General features: G+C 41.9%; 1 protein-coding gene across 1 annotated transcript in view; it reads right to left on the bottom strand.

The window, feature by feature from the left end:
• The window catches only part of SPATA17 (spermatogenesis associated 17), a 1,004,194-nt gene that overhangs the window by 642,416 nt on the left and 334,147 nt on the right, over positions 1–27,631 (bottom strand). Inside the window, exon 5 of the mRNA XM_069608580.1 lies at positions 25,601–25,704. Coding sequence (XP_069464681.1) covers positions 25,601–25,704 — 104 coding nt within the window. The remainder of the gene's footprint in view (positions 1–25,600; positions 25,705–27,631) is intronic.

Raw genomic sequence — 27,631 nt, 5'->3', positions numbered from 1 at the left:
AAACTCCCAGACCACCGAGTAGAGACAAAGGAACATGCTGACAGTGATGACTCCACAACCCTGTTTTAGGGTTGTGGGTCGGTTTTGTTGGGGTTCATTCAGTGGCTAAGAATCTGAAGTGTGCAGAAGTGTTTTGAGTGTCTCTAATCATTTGGCGGATCGTGCAGTAGCTGAAGGACATCTCTGCCTTGCTGCTAATTACGTTTGTACAGCTTTAAGGAACCAGCCTTTACAACCCCTCCTCTCAGGAATGAGGAAGCAAAGTGTGCAGAAGTGTTTGGAGTGTTCAGAGGAGGGTGGAGCTGAGCCAGCATTTATCTTTGCTTGGATCATATATTTTGGTGGATTACGACAGGAGAGACTGCGGGCGATTGGCCTTTGATCTCCTCTTACTAAGCAGAGAGTTGAACTACGCTAAGGAACTTGCTGCTTTTGTGACTTTACCTGGCAGGCTTGCTGACTGAATTCTGTAGCAAGGTGCAGGTCCGGAATCCTGTTCCAGTACATCACCTACTGACTGAATCAATGAGATGCAACAAGACCAATATTCAGCCGGCACAGGTTCCCGAAAACAAGGGGGCACTGGAGTCTTTTCCCATTGATCCTGATGTGGGGACTACTCAGTCTGTAGATGGCAATTTTGATCAGGAGGCGGTTTCGGGGAGGGGGTATGACCACTCAGATGCAGGTGGTTACATATGCGCAGGTCCTTAATAATATCAATTGTACAAATCATGTTCTGTCCTCTACACAAGAGGAGCATTTTATGGTTAGAATAGAGTCGGCTGACTTGCAGAATACTGCAGCAGCACCTCTAGGGGTGGATCCTGTGGATGGCTCTTTTCCTCTAGATAGTTCTGGAATCCTGGATGAGTCCCTTATCAGACTGTGTAATCCAATGGAAGGTACTAACAATACTAAATCAGTGGGGACATAATTGGGAACCAGGCCACCTGTCCCTTTTGTGTCGACAGAGGGGGTCAAGGAGGTCCTTTCCGGGCTTAACTTTTCGGGAACATTTGTTTTTGCACCTAAGACATTTGAGGAGGCAGTCAGACATTCTGTCCAATATTGATTCTTTAGGTCTGGCCCCTATTTCAGCCTTGCATTTGGTCCTATAGTCAATGCAGCTTTATGACAATATAAAGGATGTTGTTGAGAATTCTAAAAAGCTTAATGCAATGCAGGATAATATCTCTAGAATGGTTGGCTTACTGGGTACGGGTCATATTGAGCCATTATCTTATCTGGCAAATGTATCGAATCCTAGAATGGAGATCCCAAATTTGAACATGGGGCAGCAGGGTGACTCTGACAATGCAGCTCAGGAAACCAGTGGAACGCCTCATGATCCGAGTTTAAAACCAGGCCAAGGTCAATTCATGCGAATCCTATAATGTATTGTAATGCTAATGTGAACTGTATAGTCATATTCCAAGTTAGTGTGCACAAAATACGTGAAATATACCTTCATGTTTGTTCTAGAATTCATAAAACTACAAAGACCAGCATGCAACAGACCCCATAATGGAGTGAATTGACAGTTCAGGTGAGATTAAATACTTAGACTGCCCGACCAGATATCAGTATCAGTACCCTCAGACATGCAGACACATCCTAGATACAATAGACAGTGAGACCATATCGCAAGATTATCTTCGTGATAACATTCACTTTTCCAAGGTCCTTCAGGTAGCAATTAGGCCACCTTAAACACTTGCAAGAACCAAACAACGCAAACAAAGCAGTTTCTTAGTTTAGTTACAACACACTGCTAGAGTGACAGCAACTGAGGTATTTGCAGATTACTGGACCCAACACCATCAGCATATCTAATAAGTTCTTCTTGCACTGATTTTTTTGTCAAATTTATCTTTAATGCCGCAAAAACGTATTACTGAAATGTACCACTCTGTCTCCCAGATAGGACACAGAAAGCATCTACTATCCTGACAAAATATATTGCGTTCAACCAAACTTCTGCTAAAAGGTTAAGCCTAATTTGACCTATGTGGGCAATTTACTAATTTGTAAGAGTTACGGATGAGATATTAAGTACTTTACAACCGATTTTCCTTAGGACTGATCACGTCCAATCAATACGTAGAGATTGTATTCTATAGTATTGTCCATGTAACTCCCAACACCGGCAACCAGGTATTATTCTTGACATATCTTATTTTCAAGTAGGATGATTATGTGACAGAGACAAAGGAGTTCCAACTATCCATTTCATTTATTATATTTTTCTATTTTTTACTCAGAATCCTCATTCTTAGAAGAATAGCCTCAGATTAAGGTGCCACAGAGATTATCTGAAGGTTGCCATAAAACAGTTCAAGTGACAGGTGACGTTGAGGAACTAACATTAACATGATCATAAGTAAGCTATTGAAAATGATCTGCTGCAGTATACTTATACTCAGTTTTTCACTTACGTTGTAGACTAAATTGAAGCTTGAACCTATGAAATATTTGAATATAACTTGCTGAACTTTATCTTGCTCCTGAAGAAGGGATTTGTCATTCCCGGAACGCGTTGAGCTTATTGTACTATGAAGGCATTAAGAATAGTGTTGAATGATTAAAAAATAGGTCTTTATATGTGGAATTATTGTTAATTTAAAATGTTGAATATATGAATACTTGAATACTTGAATGAACAACTGATTGAACTATAAAATACATTTATTCAATTATTGACTGATTTTCCAGTATATGCGAGTGCAGGGTCATTTGAGGACACTTTACTTTCTTTTGCTGCAACCATCTGACTGAGAGGTGACAGAGATAGCTTTGTGGCCTCCCTCATTCACTGCTTTCAAGTTGGATAGGTTTGTTTGGTACATATATAGGCATGATGGTGGCCCATCCTTATCCTCAGGCCTGTGGCAGCCTTCTTCATGCGCACCAGCACTTTCTTGTTTTGACGTCGACAGGGGGGGCTTGCGTGTTAAATGGAATGGTAGATTGGAAGGTGAATTCAACCTTCTACTTGTTGTCACAGGTTTCCCCCTTTCTCACCTGTTTTCGCTGCTTGATGGATTCTGTTGTCGAAGTTTTCTTCCTTATGGTTCGGGTCTTGTACAAGGCCGCTCGGCCGTCTTCGGCTTCCAGTGTTCGTTCAACTTCTTGTCTGGGATCGATAGTAAACTCCAGGAAATCCAGGAAAAAATAAGGGGAAGAAGCACTCGGAGGTGGGTGCACGGATTCCCGGGAGAATGTTGGGTAAGAAGGAGAAGGGATAGATTGAAGCAAGGGTCCAGGAACCAGGAAAGCAACAAAGTTTAGTGAAAGCGAACTACGGAGCACACGTCTAGCCACAGCTGACAGTAGCGTTGAAACGCACGGAAGCGCAGGGGTGTGGCTATATTATCGAGCGTGCTGCAATGAACGTGAAGCTATAACACGGGGGTTGTCCTCCCCTCTATGAATCTGAAAGGTGTACGGGAATAATTCAGTGTACACTGGTTATTTAGACCTTAAATGGGAACACATATCATTCTGGGCAACCATTAAGAAACGCAACATGCTTGCTGGTGCTAAACATATGACTCAAACGATATATGCAAAATGAATTTTTAATTTTTCATTTAGCTTGCTAGTATTAGCTTTTTTTTCTTTTTTTTTTTAAAAAAGGGGTTTTTTTGGTGCAGGAAAAATAAGTTGTTTCTTTTCATAACAGTCCATGATATCCATTCACGTAATAACATACATAGTTGCAAGTTTCACTGTATCAAAAGGAAACTGTACTTAGTGACAATAGATGTGAGTTAAACATTTTTACATATGACCAACATCTTGAAAATCAAAGTATCCCATGTCATTGGGGATAAAGAACACACTGTGAGAATGTAAAGTGAGGAGACAGATGAATCTGTGTCTCCTGTGCCCGGCTGAAGTCTGACCTTATATTCGGCAATGAACGTGAAGGCTGGTAGGCAGAGTTCAGTGTTTGCGGCCATGTTGGTAGTACAACAGAGTGCAAGCCCTGACGTGACAGGGACCAGGAGGTCCAGAAGGGGCTTGTCCGATGGGTCATGACAGCATGCCTCCTCTGAAAACCCATCCCGCCAGGTTTGCCCGGGTGTATGAGATGGAACCTTCGGAGTAGCCTGGGGGTATTCAAATTGGAGACGGGTTCCCAAGTGCGTTCACTGGGTGGATATCCTTTCCATTTCACCAGGTAATGGAGCTGACCACTTTTATATCTGGAGTCACATATTCGGGAGACTTCATATTCCAGTTCGTCATTGACAAGGACAGGGCTAGGTCTGAGGTTAGTCCGAGAGGTCTGGATGTATGGCTTTATTAGAGATGTATGAAAAACTGGATGGATCTTCTTCCAGGAATCTGGCAATTTGAGGCGCAAGGCCACTGGGTTGATTTCATTTGTACGAAAAGGCCCATAATATCGGGAGCCAGTTTATTTGGCCGTAGATGTTGAGGCAGTAGTTTCGAGGATAACCATACTTTATCGCCTATTGCATAGGAGGGCCCTGGTCTTCTCTTTGAGTCTGCATAATGTTTGGTCTGATTCCGGGCTCTTTCTAGCTGTTCTTTGGCTTCTCTTTGTACATTGATAAGTGTTTCAATCTAGGAATCGACTGTAGGAACCGGTGTAGGATGGGGGAGGACAGAAGGTAGAACCGAAGGGTGGAACCCCTGGCTACAGAAAAAAGGGCTGGTTTTAACAGCCAAGTGATCCGAGTTATTATAGGCAAATTCAGCCACAGGTATTAAAAGGGACCAATTATCCTGGACCTTGGTAGCAAAACAGCGAAGATATTGTTCTAAGGTTTGATTCACAAGTTCAGTAGCTCCGTTGGTTTGGGGATGATAGCCTGAGGAGAGAGCACGTTGAATTCCTAGTATTCGACAAAGGTGTTTCCAAAACTGAGAAATGTATTGGAGTCTTCTGTCCGATATTATCTTGGAAGGGAGACCATGAAGCCGGAATATGTGTTCCAGGAAAATTCCAGCAAGTTCTGAGGAGGATGGTAGTTTATACAGGGGTGTAAAATGAGCCAAATGAGTGAACAAGTTAATGGTGACCATGATAGTCGTGTATCCCCTGGCAGGTGGCATTTCCACAATGAAGTCTGTAGCAATAAATTCCCAGGGCCTTGTTGGTAGTGTAGGCTGCAGTAGGAGACCCGCCGGTCTCTTGTTATCATGTTTCTTCTGACTAGAGACAGAACAGGCTTGGATGTACAGCTTTACGTCAGTCTTCATTCTAGGCCACCATAATTGCCTTTGTATGAGACGGAGGGTATTGGTAATGCCACGATGTTCAGAGTGAAGTGTATTGTGGCAAAGGTTTATTATCCTTTGTTGTAGTTTCTGTGTGGGAATGACTAAAGCATTATCTTTGAACAAAAATCCATCCTTGGTTTTCAGATCCCATTGATTCTTCCTTGAAATGTTCTTCCAGAGTTCAGAGGACTGGGTTTGTAAGTGAATTTCTTCCAGGAGGCTGATTGCGTGAGCTACAAATATCGTATGGGGAAACATCTTAGGGAATGCCCGGTCTTCAGGAGGTTCGTAATCAGGACGTCGAGATTTATATTCTGCGTTCCAGGGACATGGTGAATCTGGAACTGGTATTGGGCAAAGAAGAAGGCTCAATGGGCTTTACGGCTATTTCTACATTCCAAGGCCTGTAATACTTGAAGATTTCGATGGTCCGTGCGAACCTGGACCGGATTTTTGCTCCTAAGAGTTAATGACACCACTCTGTAAAGGCTTGACGGATGGCTAACAGTTCCTTTTCTAAAACAGAGTAGTGGGTTTCACTGGGAGTTAAGGTCCGTGAAAGATAAGCAATAGGATGTTCCAGTCTGTCGTTGAATTCTTGTTTCAGAACTGCTCCAATGGCGTAGTTAGAGGCGTCTGTTTCCACTAAGAAGGGCCGATTGATATCAGGTTGAGCCAGGATGGGAGCTTGAGTGAATTCGAATTTCAAGCGTTGGAAGGCTTCCTCCTGAGCTGTTGCCCAATGAAAGGGAGCGTCTTTCTTCAACAAGGCAATAATCAGTTGGACTATCTCGGAAAAGGAAGGTATACATTTCGTATAGAAATTAGCTAAGCCCAGGAAGGACTGGATCTGTTTCACGGTGGTCGGACTTGGCCAGGATAGAATAGCCTTTACCTTGGATTGATCCATTCTAATACCTTCTGGGCGAAGAACAAATCCTAGATAGTGGACAGTAGGGACATGAAAGAGGCACTTCTCGGGTTTTACCAGGAGCTTGTGTTCATGTAGCCCTTGTAACACTGCCTTAACATGTTCTTCATGCTTGAGTGGGTCCTTCGAGAATATTAAGATATCGTCCAGATACACGATGACAAAAAGGAATAGCATATCCAAAAACACCCGATCCATGAAATGTTGGAAGACCGCTGGGGCGTTAGTAAGTCCGAAAGGCATGACCAAGTATTCATAATGACCAAAGGGTGTCCTGAAGGCTGTCTTCCATTTGTCACCTTCTCTAGTACGGATCAGATGATAGGCACCTCTAAGATCCAATTTGGTGAATACCACGGCTCCTCTTACTGCTTCCAGGATGTCTGAGATCAAGGGCAACGAATATCGATCCTTTAGGGTGCACTAATTTAGGCCTCGATAATCAAGACAAGGTCTGAGCTCATTGGTGTCTTTCTTTGGAACAAAAAACAGTGATGCTCCTGCTGGAGATTTGGATGGTCGTATGGTGTCATTTTCAAGGTTAGTATCTAGGTATTCACGGAGGGCCTTTTTCTCAGGTTCGGATAAAATGAACATCCTCCCAAAGGGGATAACAGCTGAAGGTTCGGTTTCAATAGCACAGTCTTCTGGTCTATGAGGAGGTAAGGCTTGAACAATAGCAGAAGAAAACACATCAGAGTATTCCTGATAGACTTTAGGAACCTGGATGATGTTTGAGACCGAGAGTGGACCTAGATGGTTTGCTAAAAGTCCTTCCGCTGGTGTCGGAGCGGGGTCCAGGGGTAGGCAATGAGACATGCAATGTTCGGAACCCAGGAACAAGGAACCTGCTGCCCAATTGATGTATGGATTGTGTCTTTGTAGCCAGGGCATTCCCAAAACCAATGGGTAATGGGCAGACTTTATGATGTCAAACCTTATCTTCTCTCGATGGTGGTTTATTGCTAGCTCAATTTCCTTAGTCTGGAGGGTTATTGGTCGGGAAGAAAGGGGTCTCCCATCAATTGCTTCTACAGGTTGCATGACATTCTAGGATTCGTAGGGAATATGGTGTTTAAGGACCCATTCTTGGTCTATGAATATTCCCATGGCCCCACAGTCCACTAATGCCAGAATGGGGTAAGTGTTCTTCTTGGATGGCGATAGAAAGGCTTGTAAAATTACCAGATTGTTCTGTCCATGAGAGTTCAAGGATGGTATAGATGTGGAGCCAACATCTCTCTCCCGAAACTGTGCTCCATCTAGGATCGGGAGCTGGCGTTTCCCGAACGCCGTGGAGGAGCTATAGGACACTCTCTCACTAAATGTTTGTCCGATGCACAATACATGCATAAACCGGTATGGATCCTTCGTAATCTTTCTTGGGGGGATATTGGAACACGGAAGGCCCCTAATTGCATGGGTTGAGGTTGGTTAATAGGGGCAGAACTGCCTTCGGATTTCGTGGGGGTCTCTATGGGATTCTCTGGAAGGGTAACTTGGTTTTCTTTTTCACTGCCTTCCTTTCCTGTATGCGAAAGTCAATCTGTAGAGCAAGATCCATAAGGGCCTGGTATGAACTTGGACGTGCCACCCTGGCCAGTTCATCCTTGATGTCTTCGTTCAACCCTCTTCGAAAGAGAGTGAAACAGGCTTCAGAGGACCAATCTGCTTCTTTAGCCAATTGCTTAAATCATGTAACATATGTGAGCATATCCTGGGAGCCCTGCTTAAAATCGAGAAGGCGTTCCTGAGCACTATAGACCTGATCTCGGCGGTCAAACATGGTCTTAAGTGCTCGAATGAATCCGTCATAATCATCCAGGAGGCCATCTCCGGCATTAACTAATGGTGTGGCCCAGGTTAATGCATTCCCGGTAAGGTGTGAAATAATAAAGCCCACTTTAGTCCTGGGGGAGGAGAAATAATAGGACTTAAAAGTAAAGTGGACCAAACAGGAATCTAGGAATCCACAAAGGTTCTTTGCTGACCCATCGTATTTGTCAACAATGCCGCCCAATAGTACGCTCTCCTTCGTGGCAGAATTGCGGGATAAAACCAATTGCTTTAGCGTGGCATTCTCTGCCTTTAGGTTTTGTACTTCGGTTGTTAGTTCCTGCATGCCGCGCATACGATCCTGAACGGCAGCCTCCATGTCTGTATCGACTTCGGTCAGGTGTCGTCTCAATCTGTCACAGGTTTCCCCCTTTCTCACCTGTTTTCGCTGCTTGATGGATTCCGTTGTAGAAGTTTTCTTCCTTATGGTTCGGGTCTTGTACAAGCCCGCTCGGCCGTCTTCGGCTTCCAGTGTTCGTTCAACTTCTTGTCCGGGATCGATAGTAAACTCCAGGAAATCCAGGAAAAAATAAGGGGAAGAAGCACTCGGAGGCGGGTGCACGGATTCCAGGAGAAGGTTGGGTAAGAAGGAGAAGGGATAGAATGAAGCAGGGTCCGGGAACCAGGAAAGCAACAAAGTTCTGTGAAAGCGAACTACGGAGCAAACGTCTAGCCACAGCTAACAGTAGCGTTGAGATGCGCGGAAGGGCGGGGTGTGGCTATTTTATCGAGCGTGCTGCAATGAACGTGAAGGCTGGTAGGCAGCGTTCAGTGTTTGCGGCCATGTTGGTAGTACAACAGAGTGCAAGCCCCAACGTGACAGGGACCAGGAGGCCCAGAAGGGGCATGTCCGATGGGTCATGACACTTGTAGAAGAAGCTTGGAGTGCAGGTCTTCTGGTTGACTTCTATTCCTTGCCAGAGGAACAAATAAAAGAATTGTATAACATTATTAAGTCTTAAAATTATTAGCTCAAGACACTGTGGCCCACAAAATAAGAAGTTAACTCATATATATGACAAGAGAATAAGGAATTCTAAACGGGTCATGCAAAAGGGACCATCAGATCTGAAAGGCTAGGAATTCAAGGTCAGGACTACCAGACACGCAAGAAGCTGATTTGCCTAACACATAAGAATCTTATTAAGTCACTGAGGATGGACCACAATCTTAAGGATAATCAACAGATGTTGGATAATCTTAGTCAACACAAGGGAAGGCAATTTTGGGCTACTATCAATCAAAGCACAGGCAAGACGTGTAATTCTTTTGACACCTCTGTTACTGAACCATGGGTTGAGTTTTATGGGAAGAAGTATTCACTGCCTGAAGGCTTTAACGAGTATGCTCGTCCTTTTTGCATAGACTTAGGTAGTAGCCTGGCACATAGATCTAGAAGATCCTACTGTGGGTCCTGTGTATTTTGGGAAGTGTCCTTGGAAGATTGATGATATACTTTGGGCTCTTGATAAACTTAATCTATCCCGGGCATCAGGCCCAGATGCTATACCACCTTGTGTTCTAAAAAAAAAGATCTGTTTTTGTGGTAGAGAATTATGAAACCTCTCTTTGATTATATCTTTGAGACATATAATATCCCATCTACATGGACACAGTCTATTATTACTCCTTTAAAAAAAAAAGGTGATTGACTTGACCCTTCCAACTACAAACCCATTGCCCTTACTGACTCAATAAGTAAGGTTTTTGCAATACTCTTATTGAGAGATCTCAATCTTGTAATTTTTCAAACATCATTCCTCTCTAGATCACAAGTGGGCTTTATAAAAAGTATGGGTACTTCTCTCAATGCTACTATCGCAGACCATCTTTTGTATGATGCCAAACATAACACCAAAGGACCCTTTACATGGCATTTGTAAACATAACTAATGCATTTGATTGTGTGATTCGTAATAAGTTCTGGATGAGGCTTCTTAACCTAAATGTTCCTCTAAAACTGGAACAGCGGGTGGCATTGTTGCACAAAAATGTGAAAGTGTGATTTACCGAAGAAGGCTCACTGTCGAGAACTGTATTTACTTACTTAAACAACTTTATTTTGGTTGTACAACCATAAACATACATTCAGTTAAATAGAAATAAACATTGCAATCATAAAATTTAAAACAGACTGAGAATGTACAATTTGGGCTTAGACTGAGGATGGAGGCAATGGTCAAGCTGAGGAAAAGAAGGTTAAAACTGATATTATTGTAAAATCACTCACTGCAATAAAATAAGTACAAGAATGAATTCAATGATACAAAATACAAATGGTTTGACTCAATATTAAAGATTAGAAAAACTAAGTAAGAACAATAGTTAAAGTATCTTGAGGAGAGAAACTTCACGCAGCCTCACCTACTTTCCGATAGTCACAAATAGCACAATACTATTTTGCCAGGAATTGCGCTCTCAGCAGTTGCATAAACAACATGAATGTCTGCACATTGGCACAGGACCCTCACAGCAATGCATGATTGGCAAATCTTATACTCTTTCAAAATTGGTTTTAGATACATTTTCCTTAGGTGGGTGCTCTTATCACAAAACAGTGGAAAATGCATAACTGTATTTACAGCTTTGGGCCTAAAGGAAGGATGTCCATTGGACCCAATGCTTTTTAATTTGTATGTCGGCGACATTGAAGTTTTATGGCAATCTTCTTCGGTATATCCAGCTAGACTGGGGCAACTTAGACTGCAGCACACATTTGAACTTTTTTTTAATATGCATATATGAACAATTCTGAGGCAAATGGGGCCAAATCGAAAATTGTAATTTTTACTAAAGCTTTAAAAGCTAAGATTATGTGCTGGGAGGCAGGGTCAGTCAAGCTGGAAAGGGTTCCCAGTATGAGGTATCTCGGGTATGGTCTCTTGAATAATGATAGGATTGCCGTGTGGAAATCATCATTCGATGATAAACTGCATCGTTTGATAACACAAATAAATTGGTTGAAGACCAGAGTATGTAAATTCTCCATTATTCCAATTATACATTATTACACAATGAAAATTGAGCCTCATCTACTGTATGGTCTCGACATGTCGCTTATCGACTTGGGAAAAGTATTGAATGTGATTCAGGGAAAATTATGGAAGGAGATGTTGGGACTTTCATTGTCTATACAGGGTTCGTAGCGCTATATAAATGCCAAATTATTATTATTATTATTATTATTAAATTATTATTATTATTATTATTATACCTAACTCAATTATATGCAATGAATACGCCTTGCTTCCTTGTTGCTCCAGAAAATTCCCTGTACGTAGACCTGAGTATGATGTTAGAGGGATCTACAGTTGTTTCAATTAATCTGTATAAAAGGAAAATGCAAGACCTCTTAATGGAAATAGGATCAACTGAGGAGGAACTAATTCATCATCCTGGTGGGGCGAAAAGTTAGTTATTCAGGCATGATTGGATGGTAACTATTGACTGAAAGATGGATTACGCAATATACAGAGAATATGTGAAATTTCCACACAAAAACAACTGCTCCCTTTGTATTTAACTTGCTTCCTGTGTGATGACGGCAGGTCTGTTTTTATGTGTTTTAGGTTAAATCAGTTTCCAACTAGGGAAACGTATAAAATATTGGGTTTCTAACTCTGCACATAGCACTTTAATGACTTGCTGCTTTTGCACAACTACAGACTCATGGGAAACGCTCCACCACCTGGTTATGGACTGCCCATATTTAAATGCATCTAGAAGAAGGATCTTTGAAAAAGAAATTGAACGTTTTAACTTAGAATATTCTAAAAATGTGCTTTGGTCCAGATTTATGTGTGGGGAGAATGTTTAATTTATTTTTGCACTGTACAATTTTTTTACAGGAACGTTTGGATGTATTAATATGATTTTAAACATATTAACTAGAAAAACGTATAGTTGGGATAAATGTACGTTTTGTATTGTATTTGTGTAAGGTTGAACGTTTTAATAAAAGGATACATTTGTTGGCTTTAATTCAGTGGGTCAGAGTGGTTAAGTGGACTGGTGTATTGGGGTTCGTTCAGGGGTTGAGGGTAAATGGGGTGGGTAGAGGTTTCTGATCAACAGTGCAGCAATACATGGGTGTTAAAAATGGTTACAAGTCAGGATCACCTTGGTCCATTCTTTAGTTACTTAATTGGTGTATGCTTCCAATGCATGTCAATTTCGGAGTAGTGGTTAACCCAATTCCAGGGTCAGTACCTCCGCATGGGCAGAGTGAGGACCCAATAATTAACACAGTATTGCCTTGAAAGGTACAACATAATTCATATTAGGTTTTGTTGAGCGAGAATCAGAGTTAAGACCTACGTCAACACAGCCATACCGCTCTACACAAGCTGGTATCTTTCCCACACATCTGGCACATTCCAAAGCATGATTTCATGTTGCATTGTGTGTCTCTGACCACATTCTCACATATTCTTGCCTGTGTATTTCATGCCCATCATCTATGTGTCTCTGTCCACATAGTATTCTCAGGAAAACCCTTGCAGCATACCATAAATGCCACTATAGGATGTGTGGATGACATTCCCACAATGCCTAGCTAGAGAATTGCCCAAGCCAGCACGTGTTCCATTGTTGCAACCCCATGTATGGAAGCAGGTGGACATGATTCAGAGACGCCAAAACATCCACAATAATCAAAGGGCCCGTAGCACCCCCAAGTCAGCAAATGCTCCCTGATAATCTGCCCATCATGCTCATCCTGTTTACATCAAGCATGCATGCCCTCTTCCTCTTCCCCATTGCTGCCTGGATGGATGTTCTCAAAGGCACATGTTACTTGATGCATATATTGTGCAACAAGGAGCACATTAGCACAGTGTGCTCAACATTCTATGTACCTTTTATTGTAGTGTTCTGCCATTTTAGTGTATAGGTTGGGATCTGGATTTGAGAAGTCAAAAAGCTGTCTCTATAGTGCAACATGTTCTGATGCAGACTTTGATTGTAGCCCCTTTCCTTTGGCCTCTAAAGGATGTGGTATGCAATCAAAAGTTATGGCAAGAAGAGAAAGCCTGCATCACCTGATTTGAAGTGTTAGTGGTTCCATACATTTGAACTTCTATGCCATTTAATTATGGGAGGGATTTGCAGAGCTCATTGGAGGATTAGAAGGTAGTGAAAGGGGACTTGAGTACACATCTTCCCTTTGGATATCCCTTAGCGCCTTCCACGTTAACAGACTTCAATCTGGGCCCCCTCCCCATGATTCCCTGACACTTCCATGAGTGGGGTTGTCACCTACCTAATAGCCACATACTTTTCCTCCTGTGGTTTGCCATGTAGGCTGCAAGGGTGCTGTGTAAAGTATTATAGCATCATGTGTGGAGCCAGGAAACTGAGCACTGCAGTTGGTAATAGTGAGGTATGCATCACAGGCCATTGGTATGCTTCTGATTCCTGTTCACTTGCTACAATGAATGGGGTGGCTCCAGTGGGACAAGTGTTCAATCAAGGACACCTATTTGGTTGAAGGATTGGGCAATTTCATAGAACCTTGCTTGGGAGGCATACATGACAATTGGGGTGGTAGGTAATGTGATTTAAAATGAGGGATTTCAAAGGTGGGAACTGTGTCAGAATTACTTCTGCTTTGCAGCAGTACAAACATAAGCATTAGTGAAACGTACTCAGCCCCACACTTCTATAAACCAACAGTAATCAAAATCATAAAGATAAAACAGACACAGTAAAGAGATATACCTCCTTTGCCTTTTGGAAGGCTATATTCTCAAGAGGGCAGGCTCAGCTGCCCTATAGGACAATAGGCCAATGACCGCACCAAAAACACAAAATGCTGGTCTGGGACCGTTTTTTGGGTCAAAGTGGGCCATTTGTGGCCAATTTGGGCCAGTTGGATAAGTTAATACACTCTGTGGGTATTAGTTTTGACCAGTGTTGCTGAATAAATAATCTTTAAAACGCACAATTGCATCACACTTTATGAAAAACATGCCCCTTGGTTACTATGCAAACAATAGCAAAAAATAAATGAATTGCCATTTGCAACTATGGGCCACTTTTTCATTGGTGCCTGAGTCAATTTTATAGCCCAGTACGACAATGCAAGAGGCGTGTGAATGTAATTCAGTAGCAATGCAAACAGCAACATATAACAGTCCAAAATAGAGGGAATGTGCAAACAAGGTTCTGTACAAATATATACACTTTAATTAAACACACCGTTTGCAAGAAAATGAAATTTGAAAAAAACTGTACAAAAACCACCCCTGTGTAAAGAACAGAATATGCAAGCAAAGAGCTAATACAGCACTCTGAAAAAGACTAAGGGGTGAAAAGCAATTCAATAACTGCAAAGTTATTTTAGAAAGGATATGTTTTGGTGAAAAGGGTGATCCTGAGGGTCTGGTATGCAGTTCCATGAAGCAGTAGTTTGAGGTTGAGCTGGGTCGAGTCTTTCGGTAACGGATGGTTCAAGTTGATGAGTTGCTCTCCAGCGGTTCGAGTTTACCCTGGCAATGAGCCGTTGATTGTAGCTGAGCCGATGACAGGCTCCGAGTGCAGCATTGAGCTCATTCAACGTTGCAAGCATGCACGTTCAAAGGTTTGGTTGAGTGCCAAAAGCAGCAACTGTGGGTCCTGAAGTTCAAAATGTGGTAAACCCTGTTTGAAGGCAGTTTGATCTGTTTGAGGCGAAAATAAACAGGGATCCTGGCTGACTTGGCTCTCGGTATTCTGCGAGTCCCACTGTGTGGATTCAGGGGCAAGTTCAGTCCTTATTCACGGGTGCCCAAGCAAGGGAGGCTGGCCAACATGTTCAGGAATCCTTCACCATGATTAGATCTTGTGCTGTTGTCTGGCTGGCAGAGATGCAGGTAGTTCCAGCAGGTAACCCACAATGTGCCCTATGCATGAGTAGCTAACAGATCTTACCTTTGCCTTGCACACTCAGTCTTAACTTCACTGGTGGAGGGCTTGGGAAAGTGAACTCTCCCCGCTGATGTCCAATGAGTTCTTTCTCAGGTGTTTGTTCCAGAGTGAATATAAGGAGTCGGAGACCCCTTCTTTTAAAGGCAAAAGTCTCCAGGTGATTGGACTAAATCACCCATGCTTTAGGAGTCTAATCCCTAGCCTTGGAAAAGTGGAATTTGCCTTCTGACGACATACCAAAAGTGATTTGTGATAAAAGGAAGTGGAGGGAGTACAAAGTAAAAGAGATACAGAGCGAAAACAAGATGTTGGAATCTTCCTCCAGTTCGTCTGAGCTTCCTCTGTCTACACCAACTCAACCCCTTCCTTTGTCAATAGCCACCAAGATCCTTTTGGTATGCAGCACTCTGGTAAGAGTATATTCCTTTTGGGATGGGTGTGACCCTTGATTTCTGTTTCCCTGGCCAGATCCTACTTGGGAGGCTGGCTCACAGGGGAGAGGTGTCACCTGACCATATACAAGGATCAAAAGGAGAGGCATAGCCATCCAGTCACCAGCCCTGTCACTTTGCAGGGCTAGGCTGTCTGATCAGAATCACATACCCCTTTCACAGATAATCTGGGCTCACAGCGCTGACACAGATATGATATCAAATTGATGTGGCTGTAATCAGTATGAAAGATGCCAGCCACCATACCGTAACTCAGGTATGGCTCACTTTTAAAGTTCAGAATTGCCACCAGGATAGCATTTTGTTTATGGACTGTCCATAGTGGCAGACACAAACTAATATGAATATGAGCTAAAATGTGATAGTAGATGCGCCCGAGTGGGCACCCTACCATTGAACACGTTTGAGGAGCATATTGGTACCACTAAGTGAGGGTCCATCCAGCTGACAATGGCATTGGTAAGCATAGCTGATTTGGCATGTCTGAGAAGGCAGAGAGATGCCTGAATCCAGCCTCTCAGCAGAATGAAATCTATCGACACATTTTGTGACATCACCATATCAAAAACTGTACCATAATGAATCCACAGGTAGTGGTAAAGATCATTGAGGGTCTTTGTCTTGGAAGAATGCAAAACGGATGGTCAGGGAAGATCTCAAAGTTGACACAATCCTACCTATTTTGTGTCAATGTGTAGATTGATTGATTGATATTTTATTTCTATCGTGCTCACACACAAGTGTTTCTGAGCACGATAAGGCTAGGGAAGGGAAACAGGGGAGAAACAAAAACAAAGTTCTTACTATGCCCAGTGACATTGAGAACGCGCAAGTGCATGGGGGAGGGGGAGAAGTGCATGGAAGGTGGAACAAAAGGAGAGTGCGGAGCAAGGAGGAAAAAAAACATAAATAATAATAAATTAATAAATAAAAAGGCAAATGACAGTGAATGTCCTTAGAATAGGTAAGTACCTTCTGTATATCTGTTTCGACTGAGTACAAAGGAGTACAAAGTACAAGGTTTCGACGGAGTACAAAGTAAAAAGAACCAGGCACTTCAGATAAAGCAATCTCAGAATCACCAATGGAGGAATAGCCAACATCAGTCAAATCTGACTTTAAAAAAATGCTATACAGTGAAGAACAATGCTCATTTGATTGCAAAAGAATGCACAATAGATAAAATATCAGATTCGATGGTGTAGGGTGTAATCAAAGGCACTAAAAAATGGAACTGAAGGGCCCAATAATGAAAATGACCTGGCAGCCTTCAGAAAAGAACCTTCACACTGTAAATGGGCCTATAAAGGCAGACTTTGGGTGTTCTGCAAGTAACACAAGGAAGTGCAATGTGAAAAATGTCTATCTTTCATTACAAAAGGGAAAGTAGCCTTTTAATTCATGGTGGCAGAAGAAAATTAAATGCCCCTTTCACATGACAAGCAGGATTTGCAAATACTGACACGAAAATGAATTTACATGTCTGTTTGCAGTTTGAAAGCAAGACATGAGAAAAATGTTCCCCTGCTAACATAAATATGTCAGACAAAAGACTTAGTGTGTGTTAAACAAGATGTAAAATACCAGCAACAAAATGAAATCAAAAACTTTAGACCCTTTTGGCTTTTTGTTGGGCAGACTGCACAAATGGCTTCCCCCACTGACAGCCTTGCTTGCAACCCAGCTGTTTACAACTGCAATAAATTGTGGACTGCTAAGAAGTGTTGAAAAAAAACTATACCCAGACTTGATGTCTCTGAAAACTCATTTCTGTGGAAGGCAAATTGCATGGCCAGTGCAGTGAATGACTGGAAGGTAGGGGGGAGGTGTGAAAACAGGGCCTGCAATCAATTCTAAACTCAAAAATACAGGAAAATAAAAGCTTTCCAGATCAAAATGGTGGTCACCTTCAGATAGGAGGACAGGATGCCGGATGTCTGCAGTGGGGGATCACTGTGTTGGCCAGTGTGACTCAAGTATATACAATCTGCAGCTTACACTGCAAACAATAAAGAGACAAATAAAAAAAATCTCTTGGCACAGACTGGCCTAGAGTGGTAAATGGATTTTTCTCTGCAACCATAAGTCATACAGCCTTCATTTCTGTGTAATTCATTAGATAATTTCCAGGTAATTTTGTTGAAATAAAACTCATCCACCTGCGACTTGAATTTGAGAATTGGCGTACTGGTGGAGGGTAAATCTAGGAATGTGGGGAGTAAATGACATGATCCTAACTATTATGTTTTTGTAAAAATAGTGTAAAATTGTCAACGACCGCACAACATGGTGCAGACCCAGCTGTTGCTTTATTGAATTCCCTATAATAAGCTGAATCAGAAAATATATACTTTATGGCAGTAACTAGTAAATCACAAAGTTTGACACATATCTAGGTTTTTGCCAAAGGTTGACATGAAAAGAAAAGGGGATTTCAAATGGGAATTGCCATATGTCTGCTCCAGTCTCTTAAACTAATCCTTAGAGAGAGGCTGGATCGGGGAGGAGAGAGAAGAGTGACTGTCCAATCCTGCAGGGCACTGCCGATGTTGTCATCACTGGTATATGAAGTGGATGCACTATGAAAAAAGGGACAGAGCTGCGGAAAATTGCCACCTGACAGCCGCAAGGAAACGCCAGAGGAGATTGCTGAGCATTGCATCTGGGTGGAGTTATCTATTGCAGGGGATGTCTAGAAAAGCTGACTGGGCCCTATGGTGAAGAGCTGGGGGCCATCCCAGAGAGTGGAGTGATCAGACCCCTGCCCTGTCCTCCAAGAGGGTCCTGAAATGCAGCTGGCTTTCCTGAACTTTATACAGAGGTTATAAATGTAAGTAGAATTGAGCCCTTTGAAACCAAAAGGTGGGGAATCTGCTTGCCTTCAATCCTTTCACTTTATAGTGGGGAGTGCAGTGGGGGAGCAAAACTGTGTAGATCCTTAGCCTATTTAACTAATAAAATATTAATTTAATCAATTCCCATTCAAAATTAACAAAGCTAATTCCTAGTGTGCACTGAAAATTATAGTCTATTATAATTGGGCCATCTTTTTGTCCAGCTTCCCCAACACAGTCCTTTAAGTAGAGGGGGGTCTAAAATCCAAAATTCCACAATCATCCCAAATAACCCTGTGTTTATTTCAAAGCCAAAGTGTGGGTGAAATAATAATTGTCATATGCATTTGTACAAATCTGTAAACCAAACTGCTTGCCTTTTAAGCACGCAGGAAAATCGAAATTGCATAGCACTGCATGTGTAAATTGATTTTGTTTGTTGACTAGTTTTGGTCATTTCTAGAATTGAAATCAGGATAAAGTAAAGTACTGCAATTTGTGTTTTTCCCAATCAACTTATGTGATTTATTTATGTGAAAGAAGTTTAATTGTGAGCCATGAAGAATGTGTCGTGTGTAGTTTTAGGCTGATGTCCATTATTTATCATTCAAATAAATACAAATGTATTTCCTTTACAGTGGCCTGGTTCTTGGCTCACTGGCAGATCAGGGGGAGGGATTCAAGAGGTATTAGATGAAATCAGAAATAGGCCTGAACAAACAACTGACATTAAACCGTTTATTGTGTGACACCTAGATTGGGGAGGGGAGGAAGTCCCTGAATTGAGGGTGGCCTTTCAATAAACATTACAAATTGGGGGCTCGGGCCGGGATTTGGCTGGCTACTTTTGATTCAAGACAAGTGCATTGTGACAGACTATTTATCTTTCCTTTGTTAAAGTGCCACAATGACTTTACCCCGACTTCCAGGTGCAAGGGTGAAAAACTAAGATTGAGTAAAAAAAAGTTTGATTTGGCATTGTGAGTGTAAATTAAGTGTCATCTGGCAGATTCATGGCCCTGCGCAAAGGAGAGTTTACAAAAATTGCAAATATGCAATTTAGAAATGTATGCAATTGAATTAGATTATGCCAGGAGACACGTCCATACTAAGCTGAACATTTGTGTGAGTGTACAGAGGCAGATGAAGGAAGCTGACAAGCTAGAATGATGCAAGATGTTACATCAGATGAAATTGACCTTTGGTGTGAAGGTGGGATATGGCACAAGTCATTAGAGGCCTTTTATATGACCTGAAATGCTGAAGAACTAACTAAGTCAAATGGCTCAGCTCACAGTTTATTTATATTTCCAATTGCAGTTAGTGATTCTAAATGAGGTGCAGAAGGAACTTAAACAATTAGAAGATCAAGCACATCAGAGCCATATTTTTGAGTTAAAACAAGAAAGCCTCATGGAACAACTCAAAGATGAGTTAAAAACCAAGCAGCAAGCGAGTGCAGAGCATGAAACAAAGTTATATGACCTGCAAGATGCATATAAAGAGTGTGGGAAAAAAATTACACACTGCGACATAAGATAAATGATTAGACTATTTATAAAAAAGGGCTGCTAGATGACATTATGGCCTTTCAAGTACAAATCAAGGAGTTAAAACATGAAAACAGTTTGTTAATTATAAAAGGGGTTGATTCCCAAAATGACTTTGATCAGATGTATCAGCAGGTACATGCTTTGAAACCAAAGAAAAGGCAACTGTTGAAGGAAAAATACCTCTTAAACCAGGAGAATAGTGTCCTTGCACAGTAGGTGCAACAGTTGAAAATGGATGCAGGAAAGAGTCATTCAGGTTCTCAGGAACTGACTAGAAATAGGCAAGAAAATGTAGAACTCATGGAGCATGTGAGGCAAGAAGAAGCTGACCTGTTACAGGCAGTGCAGTGTAGCTACGCACAAGCGAAAGAGATTGGTATTTATTTTGAAAGCAAACTGCATTAAATATGCACACACAATGCAGGCCGCACAAAATGAAAATGAGTCAAGCTGGAATTAAATCAAAGTATTGAAAGATCGATTAATGGCCCAGAGTAAAGTGCTCAAGGCCAATCAGGCCCTGGAGTCAGAGTTAAAAAGCCAGCTCTTGGAACACCATCAGGAAATTAAGATTGTGAGAAACAGGTGTGAGGATTTGAAAAATGAAATTGAAAATTGTCAACAGGCATTGTGGCACCCTGACCAATCAAGGTATGGAAAGGGCCCTCTGCCCCATGGGAGATGCCCTCCCCATCAGGAACTTCATACCAGTTAACCATAACTTCCTGTGGGCTGACTGCGACTGACCTCATGCTTTCCACCTACAAATCCCAAGTAAACTTTAGGCATCCAAACTCAACCAGGCCTAACCAAACTGACCAGAAGGCCAGCCTTTATCTGAGAGTGATGAGTACTCACCCCTACAATCTAGAAGGGAAGGTGGCCAGAGGAGTGTGTCCTGGGAAGTCAAGAATAATCCAGTGAGTAATTCAGACCATGAAAACTCGCTTGATGAGAAAATGCGGGAGTTGGACTTAAATAAAATGAGATTGCAGAGAGACCATCTAGCTCACTTTGCTGGAGAAGAACTTCAGCCAAGGAGGGGCATATTAAAAACCTCCTTACATTCAGCGGAAGGGGTGAATTCCCCCAGGCTGTCTGGAAGGGCGGAAACTACCCAATTGAATCAGTCTGAGGAAGAGACTGAGTATTATCCTGTGCCAAAAAGTGATTACAGGGAAAGTGACCCTGTGAATTCACAGCGGCACAGGCAAGAGGAGTCCAGAGCCTGTGGTTCTAGCAGGTATTCCCAGTCTCAGAGAGATAGGGAGCACCTAGAAGATAGGAAATGGAGTACAATAGCAGCTCTGAGTCAGAAGGTGAATGGACTCAGGTGCAGAAAAAAAAGAAGACAGGGAAACAAATAAAGGGTTTTGTCAAACACCCAATTAGACAGATAAAGGCCATAAAGAGCCTCATGACCCCATACCATAAAAATTGTACCTATTCAGTGTGGGAACATCTAGAATTGTATGAACAAATGATATCCTCATTTGGAATTAAAAATTATAAAAACTGTATGGAGTTTGTTAAATGGACTTTCTCTCAAGAGTACTCCATTTTCTTTATGGGACTGGAGGACCAGAATCATTATAAATAGTCCACCTACAGGGTAGCCATTTGGAGAAAAAAAAAAAACACATAGCATCCCACAAGAGGCCCATAATGCTGCATATAATTTGCAATGTGGAGAGGCTAAGGTGCCTATGGAGTTTGTGCAGGAGTTAAATCAGGCATTTGTTCAGACTTCCTGGCAGGTGAACACAATTAGTAGGCCGTTCATAACTACATATTACCATATGCTTCCTAAATGCCTAATGACTCAGTTGGTGCACGATTGTCATGAGCACAGGAGCCTGGTTTGGGTGATTAAACAGGTCACCAGGATCTATGAGGTCTAGAAGCCCACTGAGAGTAAAAAAAACATCCCCAAACTCTCCAAACAATCTAACACCCCTGCTGCTGCGAAGTTGGTGCAAGTATAAACAACCCCTTGTGAGAAACCGGAGGGTATTCTCACATCTGCTCCCCTTGCATCCTCTATACAGGTGGACAGGGGAAGGCCATTGCTTATGGATCCTAATCCTGGGGGCAGACAAGTGAGGGAGGATCACCTGGATAGAAGGTCTTTGGTGATTGGAGATGGGATGCCCTTAGGTGAGACACGGTATTCCGCATCTTCCTTTCAGAAAGGTGCCCCTATTCCAGAAGTGGTCATGGGATATTGCTCACCTTTTTCCTTTGACTCAGAGAAGTATAAGAGATATTATCATTCCAGGAGCTTTAAACAGAAAAGGAGAAAGTACATTTGGATGAAACACAATATTCCCCTGATCCCTGGAATAACCAACCTAACCATCCTCTGACCTTTTGGGGGGCATTATAAAGCATATCCCCTTCATTCCTCTCTTGGAATACATAACATTACTGAGATGAGGAAGAAACACTTGTGTGTTACTAATATTACACCCTTTCCCTATTCAAGTACGGACACAAGGAAGAAGCAACAGAGTAATAAACACCAATTGCTCTCACCACTTTGGTACTGGGACGAAGAAAATGCATGAAGGTCATGCATGTCCTGGTAATAAGAGCCAGGCAACAGTAATTGATGGAATACACCTGCAGCCCATTACCATACCACAGGTTTATAAAAAGGAGGACATTGAAGGAGAAAGAGAGCCGGGAAAGAGGAAGCAGAAGGAGCCGTGCACATGCAAGAGAAGCCAGAAACCCCAAACCCTGAATCAGACCCTAGGAGCCCTGCTGGAGTGAAAGTGCAGGTCAGAGATCCCACAGAGGGGAAGGTGGGCAGCAGAAACAGCAAGCAGAGGTCATGCATGTCCTGGTAATAAGAGCCAGGCAACAGTAATTGATAGAATACACCTGCAGCCCATTACCATACCACAGGTTTATAAAAAGGAGGACATTGAAGGAGAAAGAGAGCCGGGAAAGAGGAAGCAGAAGGAGCCGTGCACATGCAAGAGAAGCCAGAAACCCCAAACCCTGAATCAGACCCTGGGAGCCCTGCTGGAGTGAAAGTGCAGGTCAGAGATCCCACAGAGGGGAAGGTGGGCAGCAGAAACAGCAAGCAGAGGCAAAGCTGCTCACAAGAGCCGGAGTGAGCAGAGAGAGGTGCTAGTCAAGCAGGCTTTCTCAAAAGGAGAGAGAAGCCGTGTGAAGGAGCTGCCAAGTCTGAGTAAGTGTCAGGGACACTTTAATCACCGGGGCACTCCAGGAGACCGTGAATGCAGTAGCGGTCAATGGAAATCAATGAAGCGGCATGGTTCTGAAAACATAAATGAATAAGTTGGCTTTATTGAATACCGAATTGAGTAAAAGAAGCAAAGATGCCTTTATTGGCTAAAGAACTGAGAAAAGCAAGCAAACAACCTTTAATAAATTAACCTTTAATGAATACGGAACTGAATGAAACAAGTAAAGTTACCGTTATTGAAAACCGAATTGCAAGAAAGAAATATAGGTGCATTTATTTAAGTGAAACACATAAAGAACTATTTATGGAATAACAAACTGAATGACTGAATGAAATGAAATAAGAAAAGCTGCATTTATGATGGAATCACCAACAAACTGAAAACTAATGAAAAGGTGAGTTGAATGACCAACAATGACTACAAAGAGAAACCAAGATTGGGAAACCACTCATATGTTAAAGGTGTACAGCTGCATTTGAGAAACTACTTGTTTGGTTGAATATTACAGTTCTGAAGGAAGCCTGAAGTTCTTGGTTGTGTGTCTTGTAATGGATGGATTGTGTGGTCTGAAACTGCAACAAGACCAGAGAACTACTATATGGTGAATCCAGAACTATGGAAAGAAAACGTTAGGCTCCTGGTTGTGCGACCTGTGATGGGTGGACCGTGTGGTCTGAAAATGAGCAAAGACCAGGGAACCCAACTAGCTAACAAGGATGTTTGCTGTGGTGAAAGAATGAAAACAACAAATGGTGAATACAGGCTTGGGGAAAGGGAGCACTGAGTTGTAAAATCTTGTGGAAAATCAATCGACAGAAAAACCTTCAAGATAGTTATTTTTGTGCTATATGTGAACATTGAAGTTGGCGAAGGAAAGCCTATGACTTATTGCCCAGCACTTTATTGAACTTGGGCAAGGGCACCCTAATCTATGCAAAAGTGTGGATGTATTTCTTCAAGTCTAAACAAAGGTAAATTGAATATGACTTGTTGGGAATGTGACTTGTTTTGTGACAAATGTAAATCAAGCAACATTTCTGATTTTAATATGATACCAACATACTACAAACCTGAAATTTGTCATGTGGGTGGGTTCCACGGTGTAGACAATGTAACAAGTATAAAATATACCTTTTTTGGATGTATTCATTTTTTAAGTGGTCTGCAATGCTTATCCCTGCCATATGGCTCTTTCCGCCGTAGTTCTGCTGTAGTGCTATGTTGATTGTTTCTAAAGCTCAGCAGTTTATGAAAACTTCAGCAGTTCATTGTTCCTAAACTTTCCACACTATCAGCTTTCTAGCTGACATTAGCAGCGCTCACTTTTGAAGTCATGCGGGTGACACAATACAGTGCTATTGTAGTAATGCGGGTTATAGGAAATGGTGCATGTCTCTTCAATAGTTCTGCAATGACATGGTCTGTAACATAGTGGCAAATCTCTCATGACAATTACAGATACTTAATTTCCCACGGACGTTGAAAGTTTAGATACTTCAGCCGTTCACGTACATGGATGGCACTTCAAGCTTACACGCTTCAGCCCCGCAAGTATGTCACTTATGTTGAGGTCACTGCTGCCTCGGCTGTAGATCGGGTCAACGATAATGTTGCTGCTTAATCTCAAAGCTCCAACTCAAAATATCTGGAACCGATTTACGGGATTCATGCTTTTCTCATTGTCAGCTTTATGTGGCTTGCTCCAGAGTTGGAAACAAAAACAATTTGTTCGCACTAGCTCCTACAGGAAAGACTACCAATATTGTCTATAAAGAAGCATTGGTTTAGTTCATTAAATAAAGTTCAAACTAGGACTCAAGTAGGAAATAACGTGCAACGCACGGGTACACCTGCTATTATGGTATAACATGCATTTTGAAACTTAGGACTTACAAAGCATGAACAAAAAACGTCCTATTGGTTAGGATGTAACTAAGTGGATTGCAGGACAAATCCAACGTTAATGTTATGTGTGCTTTGTGCACTGTAAGAGAATTTAGCACATTTATGTCGTAAAGGTAGCATTAAAAACTGACAATTCATTCAGGAGCAGAGATGAGGTAGGAAGACCACAAACGTTAATATTAACAAGGCCACCCCCTTCAGTAATAAAAAAGAGAGAAACTGTTGGTGAGAAAACATAATTGTCAGATAAAATGCGTCCCAAAAACAGGTGCAGTCATGATGTGCTTTGTGTCAGTTGTGGAGTAAGATGGTGGCATTTGTAATCAATTATGCACTAGTTCAAAAGAAAAGGGAGGATTTTGAGGGCAGTGAACTTGGGAAGGAGTGGGAAGTGGAAATCGAAAGGGGACAGGACATGGATGGTGTGTTTAAGAAAATGTCACAATTATAAAATACATAAACATCTATGTGTAAGAAACATGGATTAGGGCAGTTGCCTAGCATGACACTCACTACCCGAGGGAGCACATAAAAGTAGCAAATGTGACCATGGTGATAGCGGGTTGCAAAATGTAACCGTGTATCGCGTACAAATAAATGGAGAGACCAGCTCTGGCTTTTTAACTGCCTGTCACAGAGGTTATCGAATAAGAACAGGGTTAACTGGAACACCATTATATCTGTATTAATATTACTAGAATAACTTTACCTGACAATTTTATTCTTCCTGTCAACACCGTCCAGGTACTCCTTCAATGCATAATAATTATGGACGTGCTTTCGGACATAATAACCTCTCCATCGTCTCTGAATCTAGAAAACAAATGACTACATCTAAATGCCATCATCTTCATAACCATAAACATTAGCGTCCACTGAAGTCACGTTTGATAAAGTACACTTCTATGCACAAGTACTTCAAGGGTAACTGCCCTCATCATCCATCATCTATGGCTTTTTCCTCCAACCACCCACAATATACACACACCCGTGTAACAGAAGTGCTCCCCCTCCAGCATCCGAAATTAGGTGACAGCTTAATCCATTCTCATTTGAACAATGGCCATTTTAGGAAGGTAAACAATTTTCAAGTGCATGGCTTGCGTAGACCTTGTGAAATAAGAACCATATTTTAAGCAAGTCGCTGACTGCCAGAATTACATTGCCGGATCAATTACAACAATTACTTTCGGTTAGGACACACTTTTGCAAACTATCAAGGATTCTATTATTATTGGTAAATCTTTAGTTGTGGGGGTGTCTGCATTGGAAAGAATTTTAAACATGTACAATTCTTTTCCCTTTCAATATACTTATTAGCATTACAGATGGCATGGCTGAAGCAGTGGTCATTAGTAGCAAACAACATGATTTGAGTAGTTAGTAGTAGGGCCTTTTACACACACTTTCGATTTTTTGAGAATGTAAATAAATGTAGAGAGCGGAAATAATATAGATGATCTAGACCTGGTCTTTGTGAAAACGTTTACTCTAGTACACAGCTAAATAGATCATTAATGAGCCAATGTGCAACTGGATGAAGAATTCGCTGAAGATTAAGTACAACTGAAGGGCGCGCACTGATTTCTAATTTCTTTTCGTGTGAAGCAGTTCATGTAAGAAGCAATATCTTCGTATCCTTGCTTGCTGATGTACCAAATTGTATTTGATCTCTACCCATAGCTCCATACATTTGAAGTGTACAAGATACTAATTTCTTCACTCGTACAACTTGTTCAAAATAACGTGTATGCACTATGCTTGTGCCCGTGTGATCTTCCATCGGGTCCAGCACCTGCGTCGGCAATTGTCAACTGGTTGACCCAGCACTAAGGTAGCTGTGGGGCAGTTGCACATGACTTCTGTGTAGAGTAGAGTAGTGTAGAGCATTTGCATTGGTGATGACAATTGAGCAAATGCTTATAGGATGTGGAATAGAGAAAACAATGTTTCGCCGAACCTTCTATGTAATCAAACCCACTGCACCCAGAAGATGCGGCAGACTTACTTTTACAAGAGAAGGAATGACATGTGCTTATATGGGCAGTTGATGATTGTGAATTAAGATATGGCCATGTTACTCAGCAATTGCTGTGAATGCGTTTTAGAAAATCATAAGAAACAAATTCAAGTAGGTCTAAGTGCTGCTACTGTGTCTCGTGTGTCTGTGGGGATACATCGGTTCGTGTTACATGATCTTGTGATAGACTTCATCAAATGAAAAGCTGCATGTGTGCATACATGCTTTACAGGTGGGAAATCCTGTGTGGTTATGTAGAGGCGAGCCAAGCGTGTAACTAACAAAGTCTTTGATTTTGTGAGGCCCACCAGCTTCGTGTTGCAGGCTCCGCCCACCATCGTGCTTCTTAAACAAAAACATTCTATTGTGTAGGCTGGCAAACTTCAGAAACTTGCCAGCATTCTATAATTCCTAACAGCCCACACCCACAATAAGAAAGAAAGGAGAAGGAAGGGAAATGATGAGGAGTTGAGAGGGGTATGAATCATAAAGGAGACAATGAGAAACAATCAAAGGTATACACTTGTCAATAGTAGGCAAAGTCACTATCTGCATCCTTAATTGCTCCATGCCTCCTGTTGTGTGGATTGGGACTTTTCCAATAGCCCAGGGAGCCATTTCATATAAATATTCTATGTGGCCACAAGTGCAGGTGGTTCCTTCATGCCCCTTTAATGGAATCTTGTTCCCTTTTGTTGCATTTGTTCTCACAATATCACT

This window comes from Ambystoma mexicanum, chromosome 4q (assembly GCF_040938575.1).
Source record: "Ambystoma mexicanum isolate Mex_15411 chromosome 4q, UKY_AmexF1_1, whole genome shotgun sequence".
Lineage (NCBI taxonomy): Eukaryota > Metazoa > Chordata > Amphibia > Caudata > Ambystomatidae > Ambystoma > Ambystoma mexicanum.
The sequence above is the reverse complement of the archived record's forward strand: the minus strand, read 5'-3'. Positions and strand labels throughout refer to the sequence as shown.